The sequence below is a fragment of the Grammomys surdaster genome, unplaced genomic scaffold (assembly GCF_004785775.1).
Source record: "Grammomys surdaster isolate TR1022 unplaced genomic scaffold, NIH_TR_1.0 324, whole genome shotgun sequence".
NCBI lineage: Eukaryota > Metazoa > Chordata > Mammalia > Rodentia > Muridae > Grammomys > Grammomys surdaster.
Genome location: NW_021604743.1, coordinates 174,243 through 196,557, shown reverse-complemented (window position 1 = coordinate 196,557; position 22,315 = coordinate 174,243). Strand labels below are relative to the sequence as shown.

The window sequence follows — 22,315 nt, the reverse complement described above, 5'->3', positions numbered from 1 at the left end:
AAGTTACAAATTATGAACCACTCACTGTGGTGCTGGAAACCAAATGTGGACCCTTTGTAAGAACAGGAAGTACTCTTAGCACTGTAGCACTGGGGACTGAGCCTAGAGCTGGTACAAGGACCGTCCTCTATCACCGAGCTGCATCCCCAGCAGGTCAGACATACTCTAATGTTTTTTTTGGTTTTTTTTTTGTTTTTTTTTTTTTTTTAATGAGACAAGGTCTCACACAGCCCAGGCTTCAGACTTGATGTGCTGCTGTGGGTGACCTTGAAATGCAGCTATGGTGACCTTGAACTTTTGATTGTGCTGGGATGGCAAGCATGTAATACCTTTGGCCTGTAATGCTGGGATTCAATCCTGTGGACTGAATCCCAGGCCTCATGGATGTTGGCCAGAAACCCTATTGGATTCATAGCCTAGCAGCTATTTTCTTTTCTTTTTTCTCTCTTTCTCTTCTTCTTTTAATCATTGCATTCCTTTGTTAAAATTGTTCCATGTCCTTTACCATCATGTAACAAGTTAAAATAAATTTCTGGACCCCAAACAACTTAAAACGATGGGGTAGTGCTTTATTCAGAGCACCTTCCATCTATATTTGAAGTTATTCTGCTCTGCCTTTCTAATCAGAGCTCTGGGGAGTGTGGGCTGAAGCACGTGGGAGGGGTATGGGGAGGGTGCAGGGTGTGTGTGTGTGTGTGGGGGGTGACGATCTTGTCCGACAATATGAGGGTCACCCATACTCACAGCAATGGTAGACCAATTCTCTGATGGACTGTTCCCTGGATGTTGTGGATGTATGGCTCAAGTTTTAAACTTATCCATGCATGAAAGGGCATCCCTAGCCATCCCCCATCCCCCACAGCTGTTTTTCCTTCTCTTATCTTCAGCTCCCCCCAAAACTGATCCCTTAATGCTGAGGGCTGTTCTCAGTCCCCTGAGCACATTTTCTTCCAAAATCGCGACTTTCACTCCTAACAAGGTGTTCTGTCAAATTCAACGAAAATAATTGATGCTACGGCTTAGGAGACAGATAGATTCAAAGGGAGCATTTTCATCTTTAAGGAAGAACCCAGACACATCTCAATTGGTAGGATGTGCACTGGAGATCTTCGTGAAGCAAGGCCTCTTTCAGGTCCACGTGCCAGGTACCAACCAAGCTACTCCAGTCCTCTTTTGTCGCCAGGTTAGGCTGCGTATTCCCTCGAGGAGAGATCAAGCCCCACGCTTGACGTCTGGGCTGCCAAGGGTGGGCGGAGACACTGAGACGGGACGCGCCCACTCGGGGAGCGGCCCCCAAACCTCAACCAGGGCCTCTCCTGTCCCCGGAAGGAAGCCAAGGTAAAAGAAGGGCGGCCGAGGTGCCCCAGCACGCCTCACCTGCCGGGAGGATACGTCCCGGGCTTTGATCTTCCCGTAACACGGCCTGTCCGGGGCAAGGCGTGGATTTGCCTCGCCCCTTTCTGTCTGCCACCTACTCGGCGTTTCCACGCAGTCGTCGCCGGGCGCTGGCAAGTGGGGGGACACTGGGGACAGCGAAGGGGCCTCTCCACCCGGCGCCCAGGAGGCGGCGACAAGGCGGGGAGGGGCCGCCCGCCTCCTGGGGCCTGTGGCGCGTGTGAATCGGTGTGCAGAGCGCGGCGCACGGACTCGGCTGGCTCACCCTGCGTGCGGGCAGAGGATGCTGGCAGGCTGCCCCGGCCTGGGCCCGCCATCCGCAGCGTGCGCCGCCGCCGTCCTCTGCGCCCACGGATGCTGAGCCGCAGCCCCGCGCCTCTCCCGGCCCGACCCGGGGCCTGACCGCGAGAGGACCCGCGCACAGGCTCCGGGCGGACGAGCTGGCGCGGCGGCACTGCGGGAAGCAGCCTGCGGCTCGCTGAAGCCCGCTTGGCCCGGCTCCGCAGCTCCGGTCCGGAGCGCGCGGCTCCGGAGTTCCCGCACAGGTCAGCGCCAAGCCTGGATCCAGGGCCGGGCTTCCACGAGGCTGCAGAGCCCGAGGTTGGGAAGGGGCTGGATTCTCCCTGGGGTGGGTGGGGGAAAAGGAAGTAAACAGAAGGAAGATGAGGGAATCCCCAAGACCGCCCCGGCTCCTTCCAGGCACGTTTTATTTTCAGCTTGGAGGCAGTGGGCCTGGAGGGAATTTAGGTGAGGAAGTCAGGAATAGAGCCGGGCATGCGAGGGATGGAGAGATGGCTAGGCCCCTCCAGGAACCCGACGCAGGAAACCGGGTGTCTGGTGTGGACCGGACTGAGTGTGTGGGCGTGCTTGAGAGGCTATGGTGTTGGAGGCTTGTGTAGCATGGATCTGTATGAGGGGTAGGGTGGGTGGCAAGGAAAGAGGCGCTTCTACTTAGCCATGCCCTTTTAAGTTGCAGATGATCGGCGCCACCTGTGTCCTGGGAACCCACTAAGCATTCCAGCTCCAGTTGGACGCCAAGAAGAGCCTCCCCGCCTTTCCCAGGTCTTAGGAAGCCCTGGTGAAGTGGCTTGACCTAGACTTCTCCCTCCCTCATTAGAAGCAGCCACCAGCCAACATGCCGAGGAACCAGGGCTTCTCCGATCCGGAGTACTCGGCAGAGTACTCAGCCGAGTACTCGGTCAGCCTGCCCTCTGACCCCGACCGCGGGGTCGGCCGGACCCATGAAATTTCTGTGCGGAACTCGGGGTCCTGCCTGTGCCTGCCTCGCTTTATGCGGCTGACCTTCGTGCCTGAGTCCTTGGAGAACCTCTACCAGACCTACTTCAAAAGGCAGCGCCATGAGACACTGCTGGTGCTCGTGGTCTTTGCGGCCCTCTTTGACTGCTACGTGGTAGTGATGTGCGCGGTGGTCTTCTCCAGCGACAAGCTGGCGCCCCTCATGGTGGCAGGCGTCGGTCTGGTCTTGGACATCATCCTTTTCGTGCTCTGCAAAAAGGGACTGCTCCCAGACCGAGTGAGTCGCAAAGTGGTACCCTACCTGCTGTGGCTGCTCATCACAGCCCAGATTTTCTCCTACCTGGGCCTGAACTTTTCACGTGCCCACGCAGCCAGTGACACCGTGGGTTGGCAGGCCTTCTTTGTCTTCTCCTTCTTCATAACGCTGCCCCTCAGCCTCAGCCCCATCGTGATCATCTCTGTGGTCTCCTGTGTTGTGCACACGCTTGTCTTGGGGGTCACTGTGGCCCAGCAGCAGCAGGATGAGCTGGAAGGGATGCAGCTGTTGAGGGAGGTGAGTCCTACCCTCCTCCCTGTCTATGGCGTGCCTTTTCTTCCAGCCAGGTCTCACCCAGGTGGCGTTGCTTTTAATGCCCTGAGTCAAACATGTCCTGAGCGGCCTTGGGGGTCCCAGTTGCCAGTCCAGAAGGACCACCTCTTAGCCCCTGGGAGTGTACACCCTGATGTCATATGGTATATGGCCATCCTAGAGAAAGGAAATAAAACACTGGGGTTCGGGGCCACTCAGCCACCTGTGCCTAGTTGGAGTAGGTGACAGCACCTTGGAGTTTTGGTGTGGAGGAAGTCTTGTCCAGCTATTCTTCCCTCAGTGACCCAGGTCAAGAGACTGCTTGTGGCAAATTCTGATCACTAGCTGTCTTTAAATAACTCCAGATGGTATTTGACTTGTGGGAGCTCAGTGCTCTCCCTCAATCAAATGGGGATCCAGTCTGCCCTGAATGTAGGAATGGCTGTTATCAAGATCCGAAGGAACAGGGGTGAAAGCTTGTTAGGTAAGGTGACGAGGGAAGACGTGATTATCAGATACCCTGCTTCTTCCTTAGAGCTCAGAGTATCACCTGCAGATAGGTGGTGTAAGAGGGTACGGGGGTCGTCTCCCATAGAAGGCAGGAAGTGGGGACACAACTGGGACAGTTGTCTCAGCCATTGAGGTGTGGAGCGTGGTGCTGTGTCCTAGCGGGCTGCTTCTCCTGAACTGACGGGACACTCAGACCCAGGTTTGCTAGTTTGTGTTCCCACCAAGTGCTATGAAAGACAGCCGGAAGATGGGCTGGGATTCTGGCCTGAGTTTATCTGGTCATCCCACGAAGGGCTCCCCAGAGACGTGCATCTGTGCATTCTGTATTTTACTTCACCCTTTCCAGTTTTCCATATATGACTCGAGAGCTGGGAAGGTTTCTTCCGGCGCCCCCACATCTCACTGCGGCTTCTGTTTTACCTTTCTCATTGTCTGCTTGGGATTGGGACATAGCCTACAGTGACCCCAGTGGTATCTCTGATGAGAGAACTTTGAGGAGGCTGTTCCATTGCCTCCCAGCTGTTTAGAGGAGAACATGGCTTCTGCTGGGTTTTTACCTTTTTTTTCTAGGTCTTGGTACAATGTTCTTTGTATTTTCCCATTCTGGGTCAGGTAGGAACCTATTTCACAGATTTTTTTTTTAAATGATTTCTTATTTTGAGTCAGGGTTTCATGTAGCCCAAAATGGTCTCTCTGTAGCTGAGGGTAACTTTGAACACCTGATCCTTCTTGCTTCTACCTGTCATGTGTTAGGATTACAGATGTGAGCTACCATACTCAGTTAAATTTCACAGTTTTCTGCATGGCTTGGCACCAGGCTAGAGCCTGTGGGGTTATAGGCATATCACCATGTTGTTTTTGTTGTTGTTGTTTTTGCTGTTGTTGCTGTTTTGTTTTTTTCAAGACAATATCTCTCTGTATAGCGCTAGCTGTCCTCAAACTCACATAGATCCAACTGCAACTGCCTCTGCCTCCTGAGTGCTGGGATTAGTGTGCACCATCACCACTCAGCTTTTGTTTTTTGTTTTCCTGGGTGCTGGGGATTCTCCTGTGAACACCTGTTACTACTGTCCTGGCTTCCTGGGTTGGTGGCTTCAGTTTGTGTCTCTGCTTGTGGACATTTTTTTGGGGGGAAGATGTCCATAGCTATTGATATTGGGGATTGGTTAGGACACGTAGGTCTGGCACCATTTGGGGCTTGAGGACATAATCTGAACCATTACCTACCTTCCAATAAACAAGTACTTCTTCCTTTTTCTTCTTGCCAGGATGCCTGGCCTTAAGTGTGTCTCCCCAGTGTGTCGTTCAGTGAGGAGCAAATCAGAAACAAATCAGAGAACAGAGCACAGAAACTCTCCCCCACTTCTGACCACACCTGGACCTGTTTGTTAAGAGACTTTGAGGGTACAGAAAGCATCTTCTAGTGAAATTGAGCAGTCCTTCCCTAAGTCTGGGCCTGACCAGAGTGCTGAGATAGGAGACAGTGGGACCTTGTCGTGGTAGAGGCTCTACGTTTAGTTGGGAGCGGACTTGTGTGACTGTAGATAGTGTGTCCCCAGAGGGTCAGCAAACCAGTGACCAGATTACAGGGGAGCTGTCTCCTGATTGTGGTCCAGGAAGGTTTGCCTGAAGGTTATTTGGTTGATGGAGGAACCTGATTCTTGCTTCGGCTCTGTGTGGTGGGAAGATAAGGCTGGTGTGGTATCAGCCTAAAGAGGTGACTGGCTAGGGGCCAGGATAGACAAGGTATACCTGAAGTTCATTCAGACGGAAGCCGCTGCCAGCCTGTGGAAACTGGCCAGCACTGAGCCATGTCTGATATATTCTACTCTTCTGCCAGATTCTCTACTTATGCCCTCTCAGCAAGGGCCTGGGAGAACATCTATCTAGCTCAGAGCCCCCAGGTCATAGGGAAGGAATTACAGATAAGCAGCTGTTGATCACTGGCAGCAGAAATGAGTAGAGGTTAGGTGTGCTGACTCACTGGCCAGGGCCCCCACATGGTAGTGGGAATCTGTCTCCTCAGCCTGAGAGCAGGATCCTGGCTTCCCTTTTTCTTTCTGACTGTGGTCATCACCCACATCTCAGCAGAAGGCACAGCTTGTAGAGTCTCTGGGTCTCTGTTCATCAGTAGATGGAAGCACTATCATCTCATTTGAGGCCCCTGGCTCTGAAGTTTGTGTTGATACATTAGGCCCATGTCACTCTGGGTCTCATCTTCTCCACTCAGCAAGAAACTTAACTTGGAAGCTTCCCTAGGAAAAGGATCCAGATAAGATATAACCACAGGGTGGGTTCCTATAGATCAGCTTTGAACTCAAGATTTCTGGTCTTTAAAGAGACCAGGACTGCAAAGAAATAAGATCCCTAATTGGAAATAGGAAAAAAGGTAAAAGTAGTAACTAAAGAATAAAAATATTTCAGTTGTAGAGAGCTTGCCTAGCATGCTCTGGCCTCTCTTGAATTGAATCCCCATCCCTGTAATAAAAATAATATATACATACATGTTTATAAAATAAAAATGTGTAATAAGAGTTTTGCATCCCAGGGGAACATGATCTTGCATGAAATCGTGCCTAGAACTTGGCTTTGGGGATAGAAGGGCAAAGGGGGGCCTCCCAAGGTTAAATCGGGAGCCTGAGATAGGAAGCTGGAGGCCAAGCTTTCACAGTACATGTTCCAGAAGTTTCTGAGTCACTTGTTTGGGACCAAAGTGACTTTTCTTTCTTTTTTATTTTTAGTGATTTGTTTATTTTTATTTTATGTGCATTGGTGTTTTGCCCACAAATGTGTCTGTGTGAGAATGCCAGATCTCCTGGAGCTAGAATTTCAAACAGTTGTGAGCTGACATGTAGGTGCTGGGAATTGAACCCAGGGCCTCTGGAAGAGCTTAACCGCCCAATTGTGACCTTTTCAAAGGTGCCTAGTTTCCCAGGTCCACTCAACAAAGTCTTCCTTCACTTACAGCTTTAGTATATTTCGTCTGAGTACTGTGGAAACCAAGGTTCATGCAGCGTTGCTGTGGGGACAGATACCAAGGACCCAGCTCCCCTGGGTGTGAAGAAAAGCGTCATTCTTTCACCCTGGTGCTTGCTTCTCCAGCCTGTGGGATGGGAACTCCCTTGAGACTGAGAGGGGCAGGGGAGTGGGGGGCCAGGTCTCCAGGTCCTCCATCAGGTAAACTCCCAGGAATTTCCTCAGACCCCACCTGGGCCGAACTTTCTTCTTCAATTCCTGCCTGTGTGTTTCTTTCCTTGCTTTTTGGCTCTGGCCAGGTGTCTCTCCTGGGTCTTAGAGGTAGGCTCAGTCTCACAGTGGACACCTGTGGTTCTGGGGGAGGTAGGCTCAGTTTCACAGTGGACACCTGTGGTTCTGGGGGAGGTAGGCTCACTTTCATAGTGGACACCTGTAGTTCTGTGTGAGCCTCTTGGTTTTGGTTACCTCTGTGAGTAGCATCAAGGAAACATTTCCAGTGTCAGAGTCTCCTGCAGGCCTCACACACCCATGTCTGTACTTGGCTATATGGGGGAAGGACTAAAGGTAGCCTTGGGGTTTGTGGCAACCTGATATCTTGTCCTTGGCTCTTCTCAAGGGGTCAGCGAATGGGGTTCTAGTGAGGAGACCAGGTAGTGTTGGGGCTTTGTAGATCAGTAATGAGAGAATATTACAGAGTCAAAAATAGAGCCTCACAGCCTTTGGGTCTGGGACAGAGAGGGTCAGCCATGGGTCCTCAGGCTGTGGTCAGGGGAGCCTAGGCCTAGGGTTGCCTGGGGACGGGGGTGGGGGAATGAGTCAGGAGGAGCCGCAGGCTCCCTCATCCGGGTTCTGACAACTATGCCTCTTATAGTACAGCCTGCCCTCCAGTGTCTTAACTAGTTTTGGGATGAGGTGAGGGAGCCAGTAGGCAGGATCCAGAGCAGTAGCTGGTGGATGAAGGGAGCAAGGCAGGGTGGAGGGTGGAAGACAGCCAGTATGGCGAGCCAATATGGCGGTGAGTACTCCTCTGACCCATAACTGCTTCAGAGACCCTTTTACATACTCATAGGCTTTTGCCGTGTGTCATTAAGAAATGAGTCTGTGGTGAATGAGGGCCTAGGAATCCCTGACAAATAGTTTGTAGACTGACTTCACAGCAGGAAGGCTATCTGGGAATGAGTAGCCTGCCTCAGCAGGCTTTCTTTGCAAGGTGAGCCCTGGATTTGATCCTTCCATGCTTACCAAGGAGCCAGCAAGTCACTCACTTAGGGAGGGTTGGCTCTGGGCGTCCTGGAGAGTTTGAGCAAAAAGGATATGAGAGAGGAAAAGGCCTCCAAAGACAGTCCTTTCCACAGCTGGACCCAGATGTGTGTCATACACACTGTCCCCTTGTGTTCTGGAGGTGACAAGCTCCATCTCCAAGATGAGGGCACTGAGGCTTAAAAAGGTCAGAGGATGCAGCTGCGGCAGGGAGGGCTGGATTGCTGGAGAGCTGCCTGTAAGTGGAATGGAGGGTTTGGGAACCAGGCATCTGGGCCTCCTGCCTGCTGCTTTGATCGCCCAAATATCTTTGTTGAGCTTGTCAAAGAACAGTGCCCAAGAGATGGAAGGCCCTGTAATAGAAAGCATTCCCTTCTGCTCCTGGGAAGTGGGCGCAGAGAGGATAGAAGCCTGTAACAGGAAGTTCTTTGTGAATCTGTGACCAGGTGTTTGTGAGAAATGAAGAGGGATTGGGGATCCAGGCATGGGAGGGTTGGCAGGTGGGCACTGGGGCTGGGCTCAGGCATGGGCACTATGGGAAAGAAGAAGTCGGACGTGGGAGAGGTGCTGGAGGCAGATGCAGGAGGAGTGGTAGCTATCCTCTTTGAAGAGCTTACTGAGAAGATGGAGGCAAGGAGCTGTAGGGCCATGGAATCCAACTGCATTGGCTTGGTTGAAGGATAATGAATTCCTGGGCACATAAATGGTTTGTAGAACCCCCACCCCCAGTCCCTTCTGCTCACATCTCTCTGTAGTCTGTCCCGATCCTGATCCTTATCTCTGTGTAAACAGCTTCCCTAGTGTGTCAGGAGGGTTCACAGGCAATTCAGGGCCCACTGTTCACATTGTTTTATTCCATTGACATTTTGTGGTTAGCATTGGCAGTCCCGAGTTTGTGATTTTTTTTTTTTTTTTTTTTTGGAAGGGAAATTGAAGCTCAGGGCTGGGCTAGCTCCGGATTGAGGCTGCCTTGTATGAACACATATGTGCACACATGCACCCATACTCTCTCTCCAGAGCTTGGTAAATTCTCCATGAGAATCACTAGGATCCAAAGCTTCTTATTCTTCAGTCTCCCATCCAAGTACTAAGCCAGGCCTGACCCTGCTTAGCTGTCAAGATAAAAAGAGATTGGGTGTTCAAGGCCGTGTGACCATAGGATTTTGCAGTTTGTGTGTAACAACAGATCTCACGCAGGTGGTCCAGCCTATGATAATTGCTCAGTCGTTTCCCACCTGTCGTCTCACCAGACTATGCATTCCTGGTCACAGTGCGGATATGCATGCTTTAACAGCACTCAAATATCTTTGTTGAGCTTGTGCAAGATGGCCATGTGTGCAAGATGGCCATGTGTGCAGATGGCCATGTGTGCAAGACAGCTATGTGTGCAAGATGGCCATGTGTGCAAGATGGCCATGTGGCCGCCCCAGGTGAGTGTCCTATGCTGGTCTCAGTGCAAAGCTATCAGGATATCAACAAACTTCAGCCCTTGGCCACTGATGTCGGTAAGTGACTGTGCTGGTCAGACTACCTCATTCCCTTCGCTGTAATATGAAGACATTGGAAGCATTTTATTCTTCAGAAATAAACATGTTTGGACGAATAGTCCACTTTAGGCTTTCTAAGAGCTTCACTAATGTGGGGTGGCCCACTTCTACACAGCCTGCCTGAAGACGGGTCACTCATTGCGGTCCAGCCTCCAAAAGCTTTGTGGCTTCAGTGAGTAAGAGTTTGCTGTTTCTTGCCGTCCTCTGTGTTGGCTCTGTTCTGATGGCAGCTATTCTGATTTATCTGGCTCTATCTGGGGTCACTTTCTCTGGCTGCCGGGCCTGTTTCATTCAGTAGTCTGTGCTTGGCTGATGGCTCTTCTGGCAGGTTCTCAGAATGCTTTGCTCTGTGTCTGGAATCTTGCTATCTTTGTAGTGTCTTCATGTGGCTCCTGGGGCTCCCAGGATCACAGCACGTGGTCTCTGGGAGAAAGTAAATGCTTCCAGGTTTTAATGACTGTAGTCTCAGTAATATTGGTCAAAGCAATATACGATTGACTCAGGTACAAAAGGAAATTGATTTTACCCCTTGATTTGAGCGTGACATAGTACAAGGCAGGACTGTAGTCAGAGCAGCCGTCATCTGAGGCTGTCCCAAGCTATGAGGCACTTGGAATCCACTAGGGAGAAGGGACTCCATTTTATTTTATATTTAATTTTTATTTTGTCAATTATTATCATTGTGCATATGCATGTGCGTGATGCATTTGCACGTGTGAGTGTTGGCACATGTGTACAAACTTGTGAAAGTCAACCTTTGGAAGTTCTCTCTGCTGTATATTTTGGAGATTGAACTCAGATATCTGGCTTGAGTAGCAAACGCTTGCTGAGCTGTCTTCCTGGCCCAAGACTCAGTTTTGAAGCTGTGAGTCTTCGTGGATACAGAGTGTTCGGTGACCATGGGATGTTTGAGAAATTAGACTCTGGTCCAGAACAGGGCCATGTTCTGTGTTAAGCTCTCAGCCGGGAGTGATGGACTGAACTGATCCTTGGAGACTGAGCTGGAGGTTTCAACTCTGAGGGCAGCCTGAGCTTCTCAGTGAGACTGTCTCAACACCCTCACCACTAAGATTCTCCCTGAGGTCCTCTGTGTAGTTGCTTAGTTTTTTGAAAAGTTTAAGAAACCGCTTTAAGGCCGGGCAGTGGTGCACATACCTTTCATCCCAGCACTCAGAAGGCAGAGGCAGGTGGATCTCTGTGAGTTCAAGACCGGCCTGGTCTACAGATCGACTTCCAGGACAGCTGGGGGCTCTGCAGAAACCCTGTCTCAAAAAACAAAAAAGAAAAAGAAAGAAAGAAAGAAAGAAACTACCTTATACTTAACCTGAAGGTGGGCTTTCGAACTCTTCTGCTTGGGCCTTGCTTTGCCTTCAGTGCATTGGAAGAATTTTTTTTTTCTGACTCTAAGAAAATTGTTTTTTGAGACACAGCCCATGTTGCCTAGCCTGACTTTCAAAAAGGCTGGGGTTGGTCTTGAATGTCTCATTCTCCGGCCCCCACCTCCTGACACTGGGGTTACAGGCAGGTGCTACCATGCCCAGATTTCTTGCCTTTTCAAACACAAGCTAGATCTTATATCCAGGACACTGTGCCAGGCCACAGGAAGCCATCCATACCTCAAGAGATGCTGTCTAGCTATACCAGTGTTGGTCTTGCTGTGCACACAGCAGCTGCCAGGCAGCCTGGCTCTGATATTCCTGTTCTTCTCCAGGAGGCAGGCTTTGCTTATGTACATCTGCGGACGCAAACACTATAGCTTTCTCTGTGGGCTGCTGCATGCTTTAGGGAAGAGAAGGACCTGTCGTGGAGTCCCTGCCACGCCTTGGTTGCATCCAGTCTTGGGTGAATGGCTGTGGAATGCCATGCTCTGCCTTCCTTAGTCCCATCTCTCCTCTCACTGAGAGTGATTTTATCTATTTATTTATTTATTTTGGGTTTTGTTTTGTTTTGTTTTGTATATAGAGTTTATTTAGGGCATGGGGAGGGGAGTTGAGGGAGTAGAGACAGAAACGCAGAGAGACAGGGGTAGGGGATGGGGAGAGCGCTCTTTATTTATGTTTTTTTGAGACAGGGTTTCTCTGTGTAGCTCTGGCTGTCCTGGAACTTGCTCTGTAGACCAGGCTGGCCTCAAACCCAGAGATCTGCCTGCCTCTGTCTCCTGAGTGCTGGGATTAAAGGTGTGCCCAACTACCTCCTAGCAAGAGTGATTTTTTTTTTTTTAAAAAAAAAAAAAAGCAAGATTTAACTCTTTTTTCAAGATTTCTTTATTTTTATTTTATGTGTCTGAGTACTTTGGGGTCTACATGCATGTATGTGGCACCACATGCATGTCTCGTACCCCTGGTACCCCTGGTGGCCCTGGTGCCAGAAAAGGGTGTGAGATCCCCTAGAGCAAGTGTTATACGTGGTTGCAAGCCACACTTGGGTGCTGAAAACCAAACTCTGGTCCTCAGAGAAATGCCACCTCTCCAGCCCCCAGGATTTCGTTTAACTCTTTAACTTATCCTCTGCCCCTTGCCCCTAAATTCCTTTCCTGGCCCCAGGGAAAAGCAGCAGCCAAAGAAGGATTTTAGGAGCCTAGAAAATGAGTCATTGGCTTCCCACTGGCCTAGTTTTCATCTGGTCCTCAGGCACAAGTGATTTGCATAAGACCTCTCAGAAGATCCACCGAGCAGAGTTGGAGCAGTGGCCATCTCCCCTCCCTTGTTCCTCCAGTCCTGGGAGAAGTTTCCATTCCTCATACTGTTTCACAAATGCTTTGCCAGAGCAGCAAACATTGTTCGGGGTGGGCTGTGTACAATGAGTGATCTCAAGCCCCATGCACACAGAGCCCACAGGCTAGGGAACAGATCCTATGTGCAAGAGAGTACCTGTCTGCAGAAACCCAGGAAGAAGCTCCTGAGCTGCTTTTGAGTTGGGCCCTGTAGTATCAATAGGAGTTTTCCAGGCAGAGCAATGGAAACAGGGCCATAAAGAGGTTCAGGGTTGCTTGAGGCTGGTGAGAATCACTATGTTCCAAGAACATGACTTGGTGGTGGGAGCTGGAGGGACAGGTGCAGAACCAGGTAGTGGAAGGACTTTTTATTCTTTGTCTCTTTCTGTCTCTCTGTTTCTGTCTCTTATACCATTGAGCTGCAGCCTCAGCCCTGTTTGCTTTTGTTTTGTTTTGTTTGTTTGTTTGTTTGTTTCTGGTACAGGGTCTCACTATGTAGCCTTGGCTATCCTGGAACTCTGTAGGCCAGGCTGACTCCACCTGCCTCTACCTCCCAAGTGCTGGGTTTAAAGGCGTGCACCACTACGGCTGGGCTAGCTGAGGATAGCTTTGCACTTCTGCCTTCACCTCCCAAGTGCTGGGATTCCTGACATGTGCCACTATGCTTGGTTTACATGGTGCTGGAACTTCATCCACAGGGGGCAAATGCCTTACCAACCAAGCTACATGCCCAACTAAGTAAGGGCTTTATTCTTATGACGATGGAACTGTTTCAAAGGAATTCAAGCAAGGGACAGACAGGATCAGGTGTCCATACCTATGGATTATGCTGATAGCTTCAAGGAGATTCAAGGCAGCATGGGAGCCTGTTGGAGTGACCCAAGGAGGATGCCTCTGGGCCACTTACCAAGATGGAAGCAGAGAGGGATGGGGTAGATGAACTTTGTGTGATGTCCCTGTGGACATCTATCCAGACCAGCCCTGTGTGTCCGTCTCCGGTACACCGTATACTGTGTTCTTGAGATCTGGAGCTTAGAAGAGACCTTCACACATGGAGAGTTGCAGTCACCAAATGTTTAAGGGAACCTAAAAGGGTGAGGAGCTGCTCAGGGACAGAGGGTGGACGTAGGAGAGGAGGGCTGAGATGGAAGTGCTGGGAAGCAGCCATTGTGTAGAGAGACCTTGGTGACAAACTGTCCATGACCCATCTCTATGCCTGCTTGGGGCCTGCATGACAGGTGGCCTGTGACATTTCTGTCTGATAGCATTTTGTACCCTGACAAACAGCGACAGGAGTGATACCTTATTGGTGGAGGTGGGGCTGATGTACACCTTATAAACTACAGAGCTTCACGTGGATGCCCACTCTCCCTCCCTCCTCCCTTCCTTCTCTTCCTCCTCCCTTCCCTCCCTCCTCTTCTCTCTTGATCTTAGCCCAAGCTGGCCTCCAACTCATCATCCTCCTGCCTCCAATACTTGAGGGCTGAGATTACAGGCTTCTGTCACCATGCCTTGCTAAATTATTTCTCTATTCTGTCTGGTCTTGGCAGCCAGCTCTCACCTTTGATCTATTAACGAATCTAGCCAAGTTTATTCATTTTTTTTTCCTAATCACTGTTTCTCCTCCAGAAGAATTATCAAAAGTGTTTTGAGCCTTAAACCTCTGTATACTGTAGCGGAATATGACCATAGGGCCTGTGTTTTTCATTGATTTTTATTAACCATACCTATCGTTTCCCTTACGATTGTCATTTATATATTCTAGCTGTAGCCTGTTGCTTCTCTCCTGTCCCCTCCTGGCCCTTTTCTGTCTTGATACCTTTTTCTCCCTTGGATCGTGTTTTTAGCTTTTTTTTTTTTTTCTTCCTTTTCTCCTCGTGGTTTCTGAGGAAGACACTTTAATTAGAAATAGCTCCTTCCCCTTCTCAAAACTCCCTGTAAACAGAGAAGTCAGGGCGCCTGTGAGAAGGACCCACCCTCACGCTCTTTACCACCGTAGATTGGACTTGAACATCAAGGTTTCTGTTTGTGGTTTGCTGTCGACATGTCTCTTCAAGATTGGCTTTCGAGATACACAGTTGAATCAGATTGTGCAGTGCCTGTGGCGGCCACTGTTGGCAGCGTCGTGGCTGGCTCTAGGTGTGCCCCTGGCATGTCCTTCAGGTCTGCCTTTTATCCACTAGGGCCATGCCAAGTTCTTACGTGACTGGCAGACTGGCTTTGTAACTTTTGGTCTTTTTTCCATTCCTATAACACAACATCCAAGATCTGGTAATTTATGAAGAACAGTGGTATTAATAGCTTGTGAATCTAGAGACTGGGACGTTTAAGAACATGGTGTCTAGTCAACTTCCAACGAGGACCTTGTGTGGCTTCAACTGCTGCCAGAAAGCCAGGACTGGGAAGGAAAAATGACCCGAGTTTACCATAATGTAGCCCAATCACACAAGAAAGACATTGATTTCTTAAGGACCTAGATACCTTTTAAAGGCCATATTAGCCTAGTTAGGTTTCTTCTGCTGTGGTAAACACCACAATTAAAAGCAGTCTGGGGAGGAAAGGGTTTATTTCTCCTCACAGATTACAGTTCAACATGGGGGGACTTCAGGACAGGAACCTGAAGGCAGGAAAAGGCTACAGAGGATGGCTGCTTCTTGCTTGGGCCCCATGGCTTGCTCAGCTGCTGGTTTTCTTATACAAACCAGGACCACCTGCCCAGCACTGGCACCACCCACAGGTATGCTGGAACCTCACCCATCAATCATTAATCAAAAAAAAAAAATGCCTCCCAGACTTGCCTGTAGGCCAGTCTGATGGAGGCCTTTTCTTAAGTTCCCTTTTCCCTAATGACCCTGGCTTGTATCAAATTTACAAAAAACAAACAAAAACAAAACAACCCTCCCAGACTTATTTCCTCAAAAAATACTTGGAATCATATATCAACGTGAGTTTTGAAGGAATAAAACTGTATTTAAACTATAGCACCTGCCAACCTGATCCTGGTAGGGCACCCTCTTGGAAGGCAGTAGTGTAGAGTCAGGCTCGAACACCTCCCTGTGTGTCCTCTCTGCTCGGCCAGTCCTCCTCAGTGCCCAACTGTGGTCTTGGATCCTCATTCCCTGTTTAAGAAATAGCCACATGAACTTTTTCTAGATACCTTGTCTATTTTGTTTTATTTGAGACCAGGTCTCTTGTAGCCCCAGATTGGCCTTGAAGTTGCCACAAAGCCAAGGATGACCTTGAATTCATGATCTCCTGTCCCCATTTCCCACGTGCTGAGGTTACAGATTTACAACGCCGTACCTTGTAAGTGTAACTTGTATTCTCCTGTATAAACTGTTGTCTGGGAGGCTTACTGCCTCTGTCTGCCAACCTAGGCTTAGTTCTGGAAGCTTCTAGCCTGCATACAATCTAATCTAGGCCTAGAGTGTTTTCAGCCTCCGAGACTTACTGCTGAATAAGCTCACCCTTTCTAGTTCCGTTTGAGCTGTAGCTGGCTGGTTCAACTGAGCTGTTCTGGCTCAAACTCCTCTCCAAGCTGACTGATTGAATCTGGCTTCTCTCTTTCTTTTGGCTGGTCCTGAATTGCTCTGCTTGGCCTCATACTAACTTCAGCAATATGTTCTAGTCTCCTGGCTATTTATTCGTTGGCTTGTTCTGTCTCTCTCGGCAGCCTCTCTCTATAACTGTCCCAGTGAAACTGCCTCTTCCTCTCTTTTCTCTCTCTGCACTGCTCTCTTAAGTAGCTTCCCTTTCCTCTCTCTTCATGTGAGAGTTGGGTGTATCCTAGTCTGTCAAATCTTTCTCTGATTCATGACTTTGTCTGACACTCAATTAGATATCACTTTCAGACATGGTGCATCCTTCCACAAAGTAACTTTACCTTCATTGTTTGGGATTAAAAGTGAGAACTAAGGGTGTATTTGTATTCGGGCCAAAGGGATTAAAGGTGTGTGCTAAGGGCTGAGCCACACCCCAACTAGAAAAAGGTTGTTTTGTTTGTTTGTTTGTTTGTACATAACAATCTCAGGGTTCACAGTGTGATCAAATATCTTGCAAAAACACCTGGCTCTGAAGGGTCGTTGAGTTCAGATTCTAGCATCCATGTAACAGGCTAGGCATGGTCTTCAGCATGGCCATGGCGTGGGGAACACCGGATTGCTGGGGTCTTGTGGGCTTCCGGCCTAGCTCTAGCTCGGTTCAGTTAGAGACTCTGAATCAAGGGGATAAGGTAATTTGTGATAGAGTAGGACACCTGGTGTCCTCTGGCCTCTGTGTGCACAGGTGTGTGCGCCTGCATACATACAGGTGCATTTATCACACACAAAAGTATAAACAAAACAAAGGAATAGCAGCAACAGCCTAGCACCCTCAGAATGGGCATCTTTACAGTTATTAAACACTTCCCGATAGTAATTAGGAAAAACCAAACTCTAGTTGGAGTGATTGTGGGTTTGTTGGCTAGACGTGGCTTCTGGTGATCCGCCTCTAACAATCAGTACAGGCATGAGCATAGGCAGCATTTGGGGACAGCCACCAGTTTGTTTATTTTCTTTTTCCAGAGAAAGGAGGCTCTTGTAGAGCTGTCCAGGAGGACAAAGGACAGTGTACTTCTGATGCCCCACCCCCACTCTGCTATGGCAGTGGCTCTCCTCCTTTTTACTTATTGCCTTATTTTAGAGCAGAGGATTAGCAGGAGCGTAGTGAAGGTCTCTGGTATGTTATAGAGGAAGGCCAAGAGAACCCTTCTATTAAGTCAACTCTCTTGGTTCCTTGGTGTAAAAGAAAAGTGGTCTGGCTGTAAGTGGGGGCATCATTAGACATGTAGGCAGGGGACGTTCCAACAGGTTCTCATGGCCTTGCTTTGTTTTCCTGTACGTGACCATCCATCCTCCTCCCTGGGAATCTCTATGTACAACCCCTAAAGCTTGTCACTGGGCATTGGTGGGGAGACGATCTTGAGGCTCACTGTTCACCTTGGAAGCAGTCCCATGTTCCTTCTGTGATGCCTCTGGCATATCTGTGGTCTTCACTTCTGTGTTTGCTCTGAAGATGCTAAACTACTCTGGAATCATGCTTAGAATGTAGACCAGGCTGGCCTCCAACTCAGAGATCCACCTGCCTCTGCATCTCAAATGCTGGGATTGAAGTTGTGAGCCTCCATGATCAGCTAGAATCACCCTTACATAAGCCTTGAAAGCATGCTCTCCCTACAGTGTGTCCATTAGTCCTCCAGTCCCCTCTGTGAGGTACTTGTCCTTGTCCATGGCACTTTATAGCCAAAAAAGTGAAGGCGGACAGTGATGGAGAACACTGCCCCAGGAAGCATGGCGTGTATCTGGTCTTGAAGCCAATTTTTCTAGATTAAAATGCCCACAAGGATTCTTTCCTGAGGATGTACAACTTGATTAATGTCAAATTTTGAATTATTGTGGCAGAGTGTGTGTCAGAGCATGTAGCACCATATTTTAAAAAGGCAATAACAAGACAAGCACAGGCGAAATGGATGGTGTCAGGTGGTGTGTTAAGAGCTGTGGGACTTTTGTGGAACTTGTGCTGGGGGAGTTGGCTGTGTGAGTCACAGTGGGACTCTTGTGGCCATGGCAAAATTCTGTATATGTTTTAAATTGGGATTATAGACATATAGCATCTCATAGCTGTCAACACCTGTCACAAGATATACTTCAAATGGCTGCGGGCTAAGGCACAGTAAGTTTGATGAAAAGACAGTAGAAAAGTATTTGTGTACACACACACACACACATATACACACACATACACAAACATGTACAGACACACATACTCATACATATACAAAACCACACACAAACACACATACACACACATACACACATACACATGTACACATACACACATACAGACACACACATGCACGCATGCATACACACAAACATACACACACACACACACACACACTCACACTCACACTCACACACACATGAATGAGTATGTGTGTAGAAGCCAGGGTTGACATCAAGGTGTCTTCTTGAATCACTTTCTGTGTTGGATAGGGTCTCTTGCTGAACCCAGCACTCACCGATTTAGCTCGAGTGACTGGTCATCGAGACCCTGAAACTCTCTTGCTTCCTCAATGTAAAAGAAAAGTGGTCTGGCCATTTTTGTGTCCAACAAATTCTGTGTCTGCAGTGCTGGGCTACAGGCTTGTGCCACCATAGTTAGCTTCGCCTGCTCTTTTTTCCTGCCCTGAGTACGCTGTACATGTGTACCTGGATAGGTGCTGACGGCTGTGGGACTGTATCCCCAATAAAAACATACAGAGAACTCTGCCAGCACCGTGCGGGTCCCACTGTGCCCATGATGCAGGGAATCTGCATTAGGTCCTCACTGTAACACTTAACACACTGAGTGAGTTATAACATGAAGGTAATTTAATTTTTGTACAAGAGTTTAACTAATTTCTACCTGGAAAAAAATGTTGCTTAATGTGCAATTTTCTATTTGGGGTATCATGTGTGATTTAAAAGGTTTCAGGTTTGGAAGCATTTTGAATTTCAGATTTTTAAAAAAAGATTTATTTATTTATTTTATGTATATGAGTACACTGTAGCTGTCTATGTATATGAGTACACTGTAGCTGTCTTTAAACACAATAGACCCCATTGCAGATGGTTGTGAGCCACCATGTGGTTGCTGGGAATTGAACTCAGGATCTGTGGAAGAGCAGTCAGTGCTCTTAACTGCAGAGCCAATCTCTCTAGCCCAGATTTTTTGATTAGGGAAATTCAGTCCTGTACTATAGCTGGTTTCCTGTGTGGCTTCTTTTGTATCTAGCATGTGTGGCCTGTAATTTCTGATTTTCACAAAGTTAAGTCATTTAGGGCTGGAGAATTGTTTCAATTGTTTGAGAATACTTGGTTTTGCAAAGGACCTGAGTTCAATTCCCAGCACCCACATGGCTGCTCTCCACCGGCTGCAAGATTTGGAGCCTTCTTCTGGCTTCTCAGAGTACCAGACATGATTCACAGATAAACATGCAAGCATGCACATGACACAAGCATGCAGATAAAACACTCATACACATATAGTCATAAGTCTAAAAACAGGGTTTTTTCTGTGTTTTTTTTGAGACAGGGTTTCTCTGTGTAGCCCTGACTGTCCTGGAACTTACTATGTAGACCAGGCTGGCCTTGAACTCAGAAATCCGCCTGTCTCTGCCTCCCAAGTGCTGGGATTAAAGGCGTGTGCCACCACAGCCCGGCTAAAAACATTTTTAAAGAATTAAGTCACTTGGGAATAATCAGGTTACAGAACCCTCTAGATAGTTGTCATGTTCCTTCCTTGTTTGTGATCATTTTTTTAGTTGTTGACAACCTCCAGTTTACTGGCATTTTCTTTCAGCTACTCATAGTTTTGAACATTTCTAAAATCCTTTTCTTAGAAACAGCAGCCGTCTTATGTATTTTGCCTGTTTAGGTTCTATTTTAATATCGAAATATAATACCTTAAACAACTTGTCTATGTAGATTTGCTGCTAAACACACTTGAAGGGAACAGTAGAAGTCTGCATTCTAGAGAGGCGCCTGTGGACCTGTGTGTGAGGTCAGGAAGTTGTAGAGGGGTGATCCATCTCGCCCTGCTGGTGTATTGGTCCTTTAGACTTTGGAAGTAGCCTGGGTTCTTCTTATTGAACCTTCTTCTCTTCCCTCACGGCTCCCATTCCTGTCCTAGATGAGCCACAGGAGGTAGCCTGGATGGACTTCTTGTTTATACCCCATGTTGAATTCAGCTATCTTGCTCTACGCTGGTCTCCTCATCAGCCCAGCCCCCTTGCATCACAGGAGCCCTTAGGTGTTACAGTTTTGGAACGTTACACCTTCCGTAGCCCCTACCAGAGCTGGGAGCACCTACTGTTTGACATGCCTTTCCTACTTGTTCTCAAAGTCTGTCCTGTCAGAATGCAGCTACTTAGAAGCATCAGTTTTAGAGTGATAGGGTTAGGGTGAAGGTCCTTCCCACTCCTGGATGACAGGCTTTAATGAAGGAATGATTATCTGTGGAGAAGTTTCCATTAGCAGAAGCTGTCTTCTGAGAGTGGCTGTCTTCTACCTAGCATGTGGTACTTACTGCATGAGGTGGAGAAACTGGGAGAGACCTCTTAGGGACCGAGTCCTCCTCAGGGCTGCCTGCTAACAAGCCAGGGCCATGGCCCTCTGCAGCCTCCATTCCTGTTGCTTCTCTGTCCCCATCTTCCTGTGGGGACAGTAAAGGTCAGCATAACTGGTGCCTGACACATCCCCTTTCCAGATCCCCACTTCTGTTAGAGAGATGCCGTGGCTGATGTTAAATTTAGAACATGTAATTTCATTTGTATGTCTTGTGATGGACATTGATTTTTCTATTTGCTTAAGGATCTTTTTCCTCTGCCACATTCATGTGCTGCTGGATGCAGGCCTGCACAAGCTTCAAGCTGCTGAGAACACAGAGAGCTGAGTCCCTGTCTACAAGAGAATTACTGCCTCCTATTATGACTTCTTCAAGGTTTATTGTGGCTGGGGAAGCAGCTCAGTTAGAAGAGTGTTTGCCTAGCATGCACAAGGTCATGAGTTCAATTCCCAGCACCACATAAGCTAGGCGTGGTAGTATATGCTTGTAATCCCAGTACTCAGGGGTGGAGGCAGAAGTTCAGGGTTATCTTCAGGGATATAATGAGTCAGAGTCTAGCCTGGACTACATGAGACCTTGCCTCTAAAGAAAAGTTTATTATCGTCTGCATACTGGCTTGGTACAGTGAAATCACTCCCTAAATAATTGGTTAAATATCAAATAATTAGGTTGACCTACATGAAACTATCTATATCCAACTGCTTTCAGTTTGTCAAAAGTGCAGACTTATTTTTTGTGGTTCAGTCTGGTATAGAGGGAACATGGAAATCCTGGAAAATACTGTATCATATTTTACATATATTTTATATGCCTGTAATATTATCCTTTAGGGTTAGCTACTGTTAGCATTGGACCCCTGTTAGTAATGGGAATACTTATTTTCCTCTATAGCATACACATATGAAATAAGAAACCAATTTAACCAAGGCAAGGATATAAAAAATAACAATGAAATTCCTTATAAAAAATAACAATGAAATTGCTCCTTCCTGCTGGGCAGTGGTGGCGCACGCCTTTAATCCCAGCACTTGGGAGGCAGAGGCAGGCGGATTTCTGAGTTCGAGGCCAGCCTGGTCTACATAGTGAGTTCCAGGACAGCCAGGACTACACAGAGAAACCCTGTCTCGAAAAACCAAAAAGAAGAAGAAGAAGAAGAAGAAGAAGAAGAAGAAGAAGAAGAAGAAGAAGAAGAAGAAGAAGAAGAAGAAGAAGAAGAAGAAGAAGAAAGAAAGAAAGAAAGAAAGAAAGAAAGAAAGAAAGAAAGAAAGAAAGAAAGAAAGAAAGAAAGGAAGAAAGAAAGAAAGAGAGAAATTCCTCCTTCCCTCCCAAGTCTGGAGAAAGGATCCTGGCCTGCTATGACCTCAGCATCCCCAGGGAGGCGACACAATTTTAGTACTGAGTGAACAAGAACAAAGTTTACTCTGCAACCAAGAGCAGCTCTTCCCGGCTAAGGCCCTGGCCTACAGTGGACACCACAGTGTGGAGGACTGTGGAGTATCCCCTCCTAGAAGTGGTACCCAGATACCTGCCCTCACACGTGACCACTCTCTCTGCCTCCTCCCTAGACAGATTCCTTCTAATCCTCCCCTGTCCTTGCAGTCCACACCCCTCCCTCCACACCACTCCCTCCACACCCCTCCATTCAACCCCTCCATTCACACCCCCCATTCACACCCCTCCCTCTGCAACCCCTCCCTCCACACCCCTCCATCAGCATGCCTCCCTCCACACCCCTCCCACTGCACCCCTCCATCCACACCTCTCCCTCTGCACCCGTCCCTCTACATCCCTCCCTCTGCACCCCTCCCTCCATTCACACCCCTCCATCTGTACCCCTCCATTCACACCCCACCCAACCCAACCCACCGACGGCCACCCAACAATCAAACCCCGACCAACGAACCCCAACCAACACACCCCGCCCGCCGGGCCCCGGCAGGGGCC

General features: G+C 48.5%; 1 protein-coding gene across 1 annotated transcript in view; it reads left to right on the top strand.

The window, feature by feature from the left end:
- The first annotated feature begins 1,285 nt into the window (after positions 1–1,285).
- Positions 1,286–22,315, top strand: part of Adcy3 (adenylate cyclase 3) — an 89,326-nt gene continuing 68,296 nt past the window's right edge. Inside the window, exons 1-2 of the mRNA XM_028778087.1 lie at positions 1,286–1,338; positions 2,366–3,205. Coding sequence (XP_028633920.1) covers positions 2,531–3,205 — 675 coding nt within the window. The 5' untranslated portion in view covers positions 1,286–1,338; positions 2,366–2,530. The remainder of the gene's footprint in view (positions 1,339–2,365; positions 3,206–22,315) is intronic.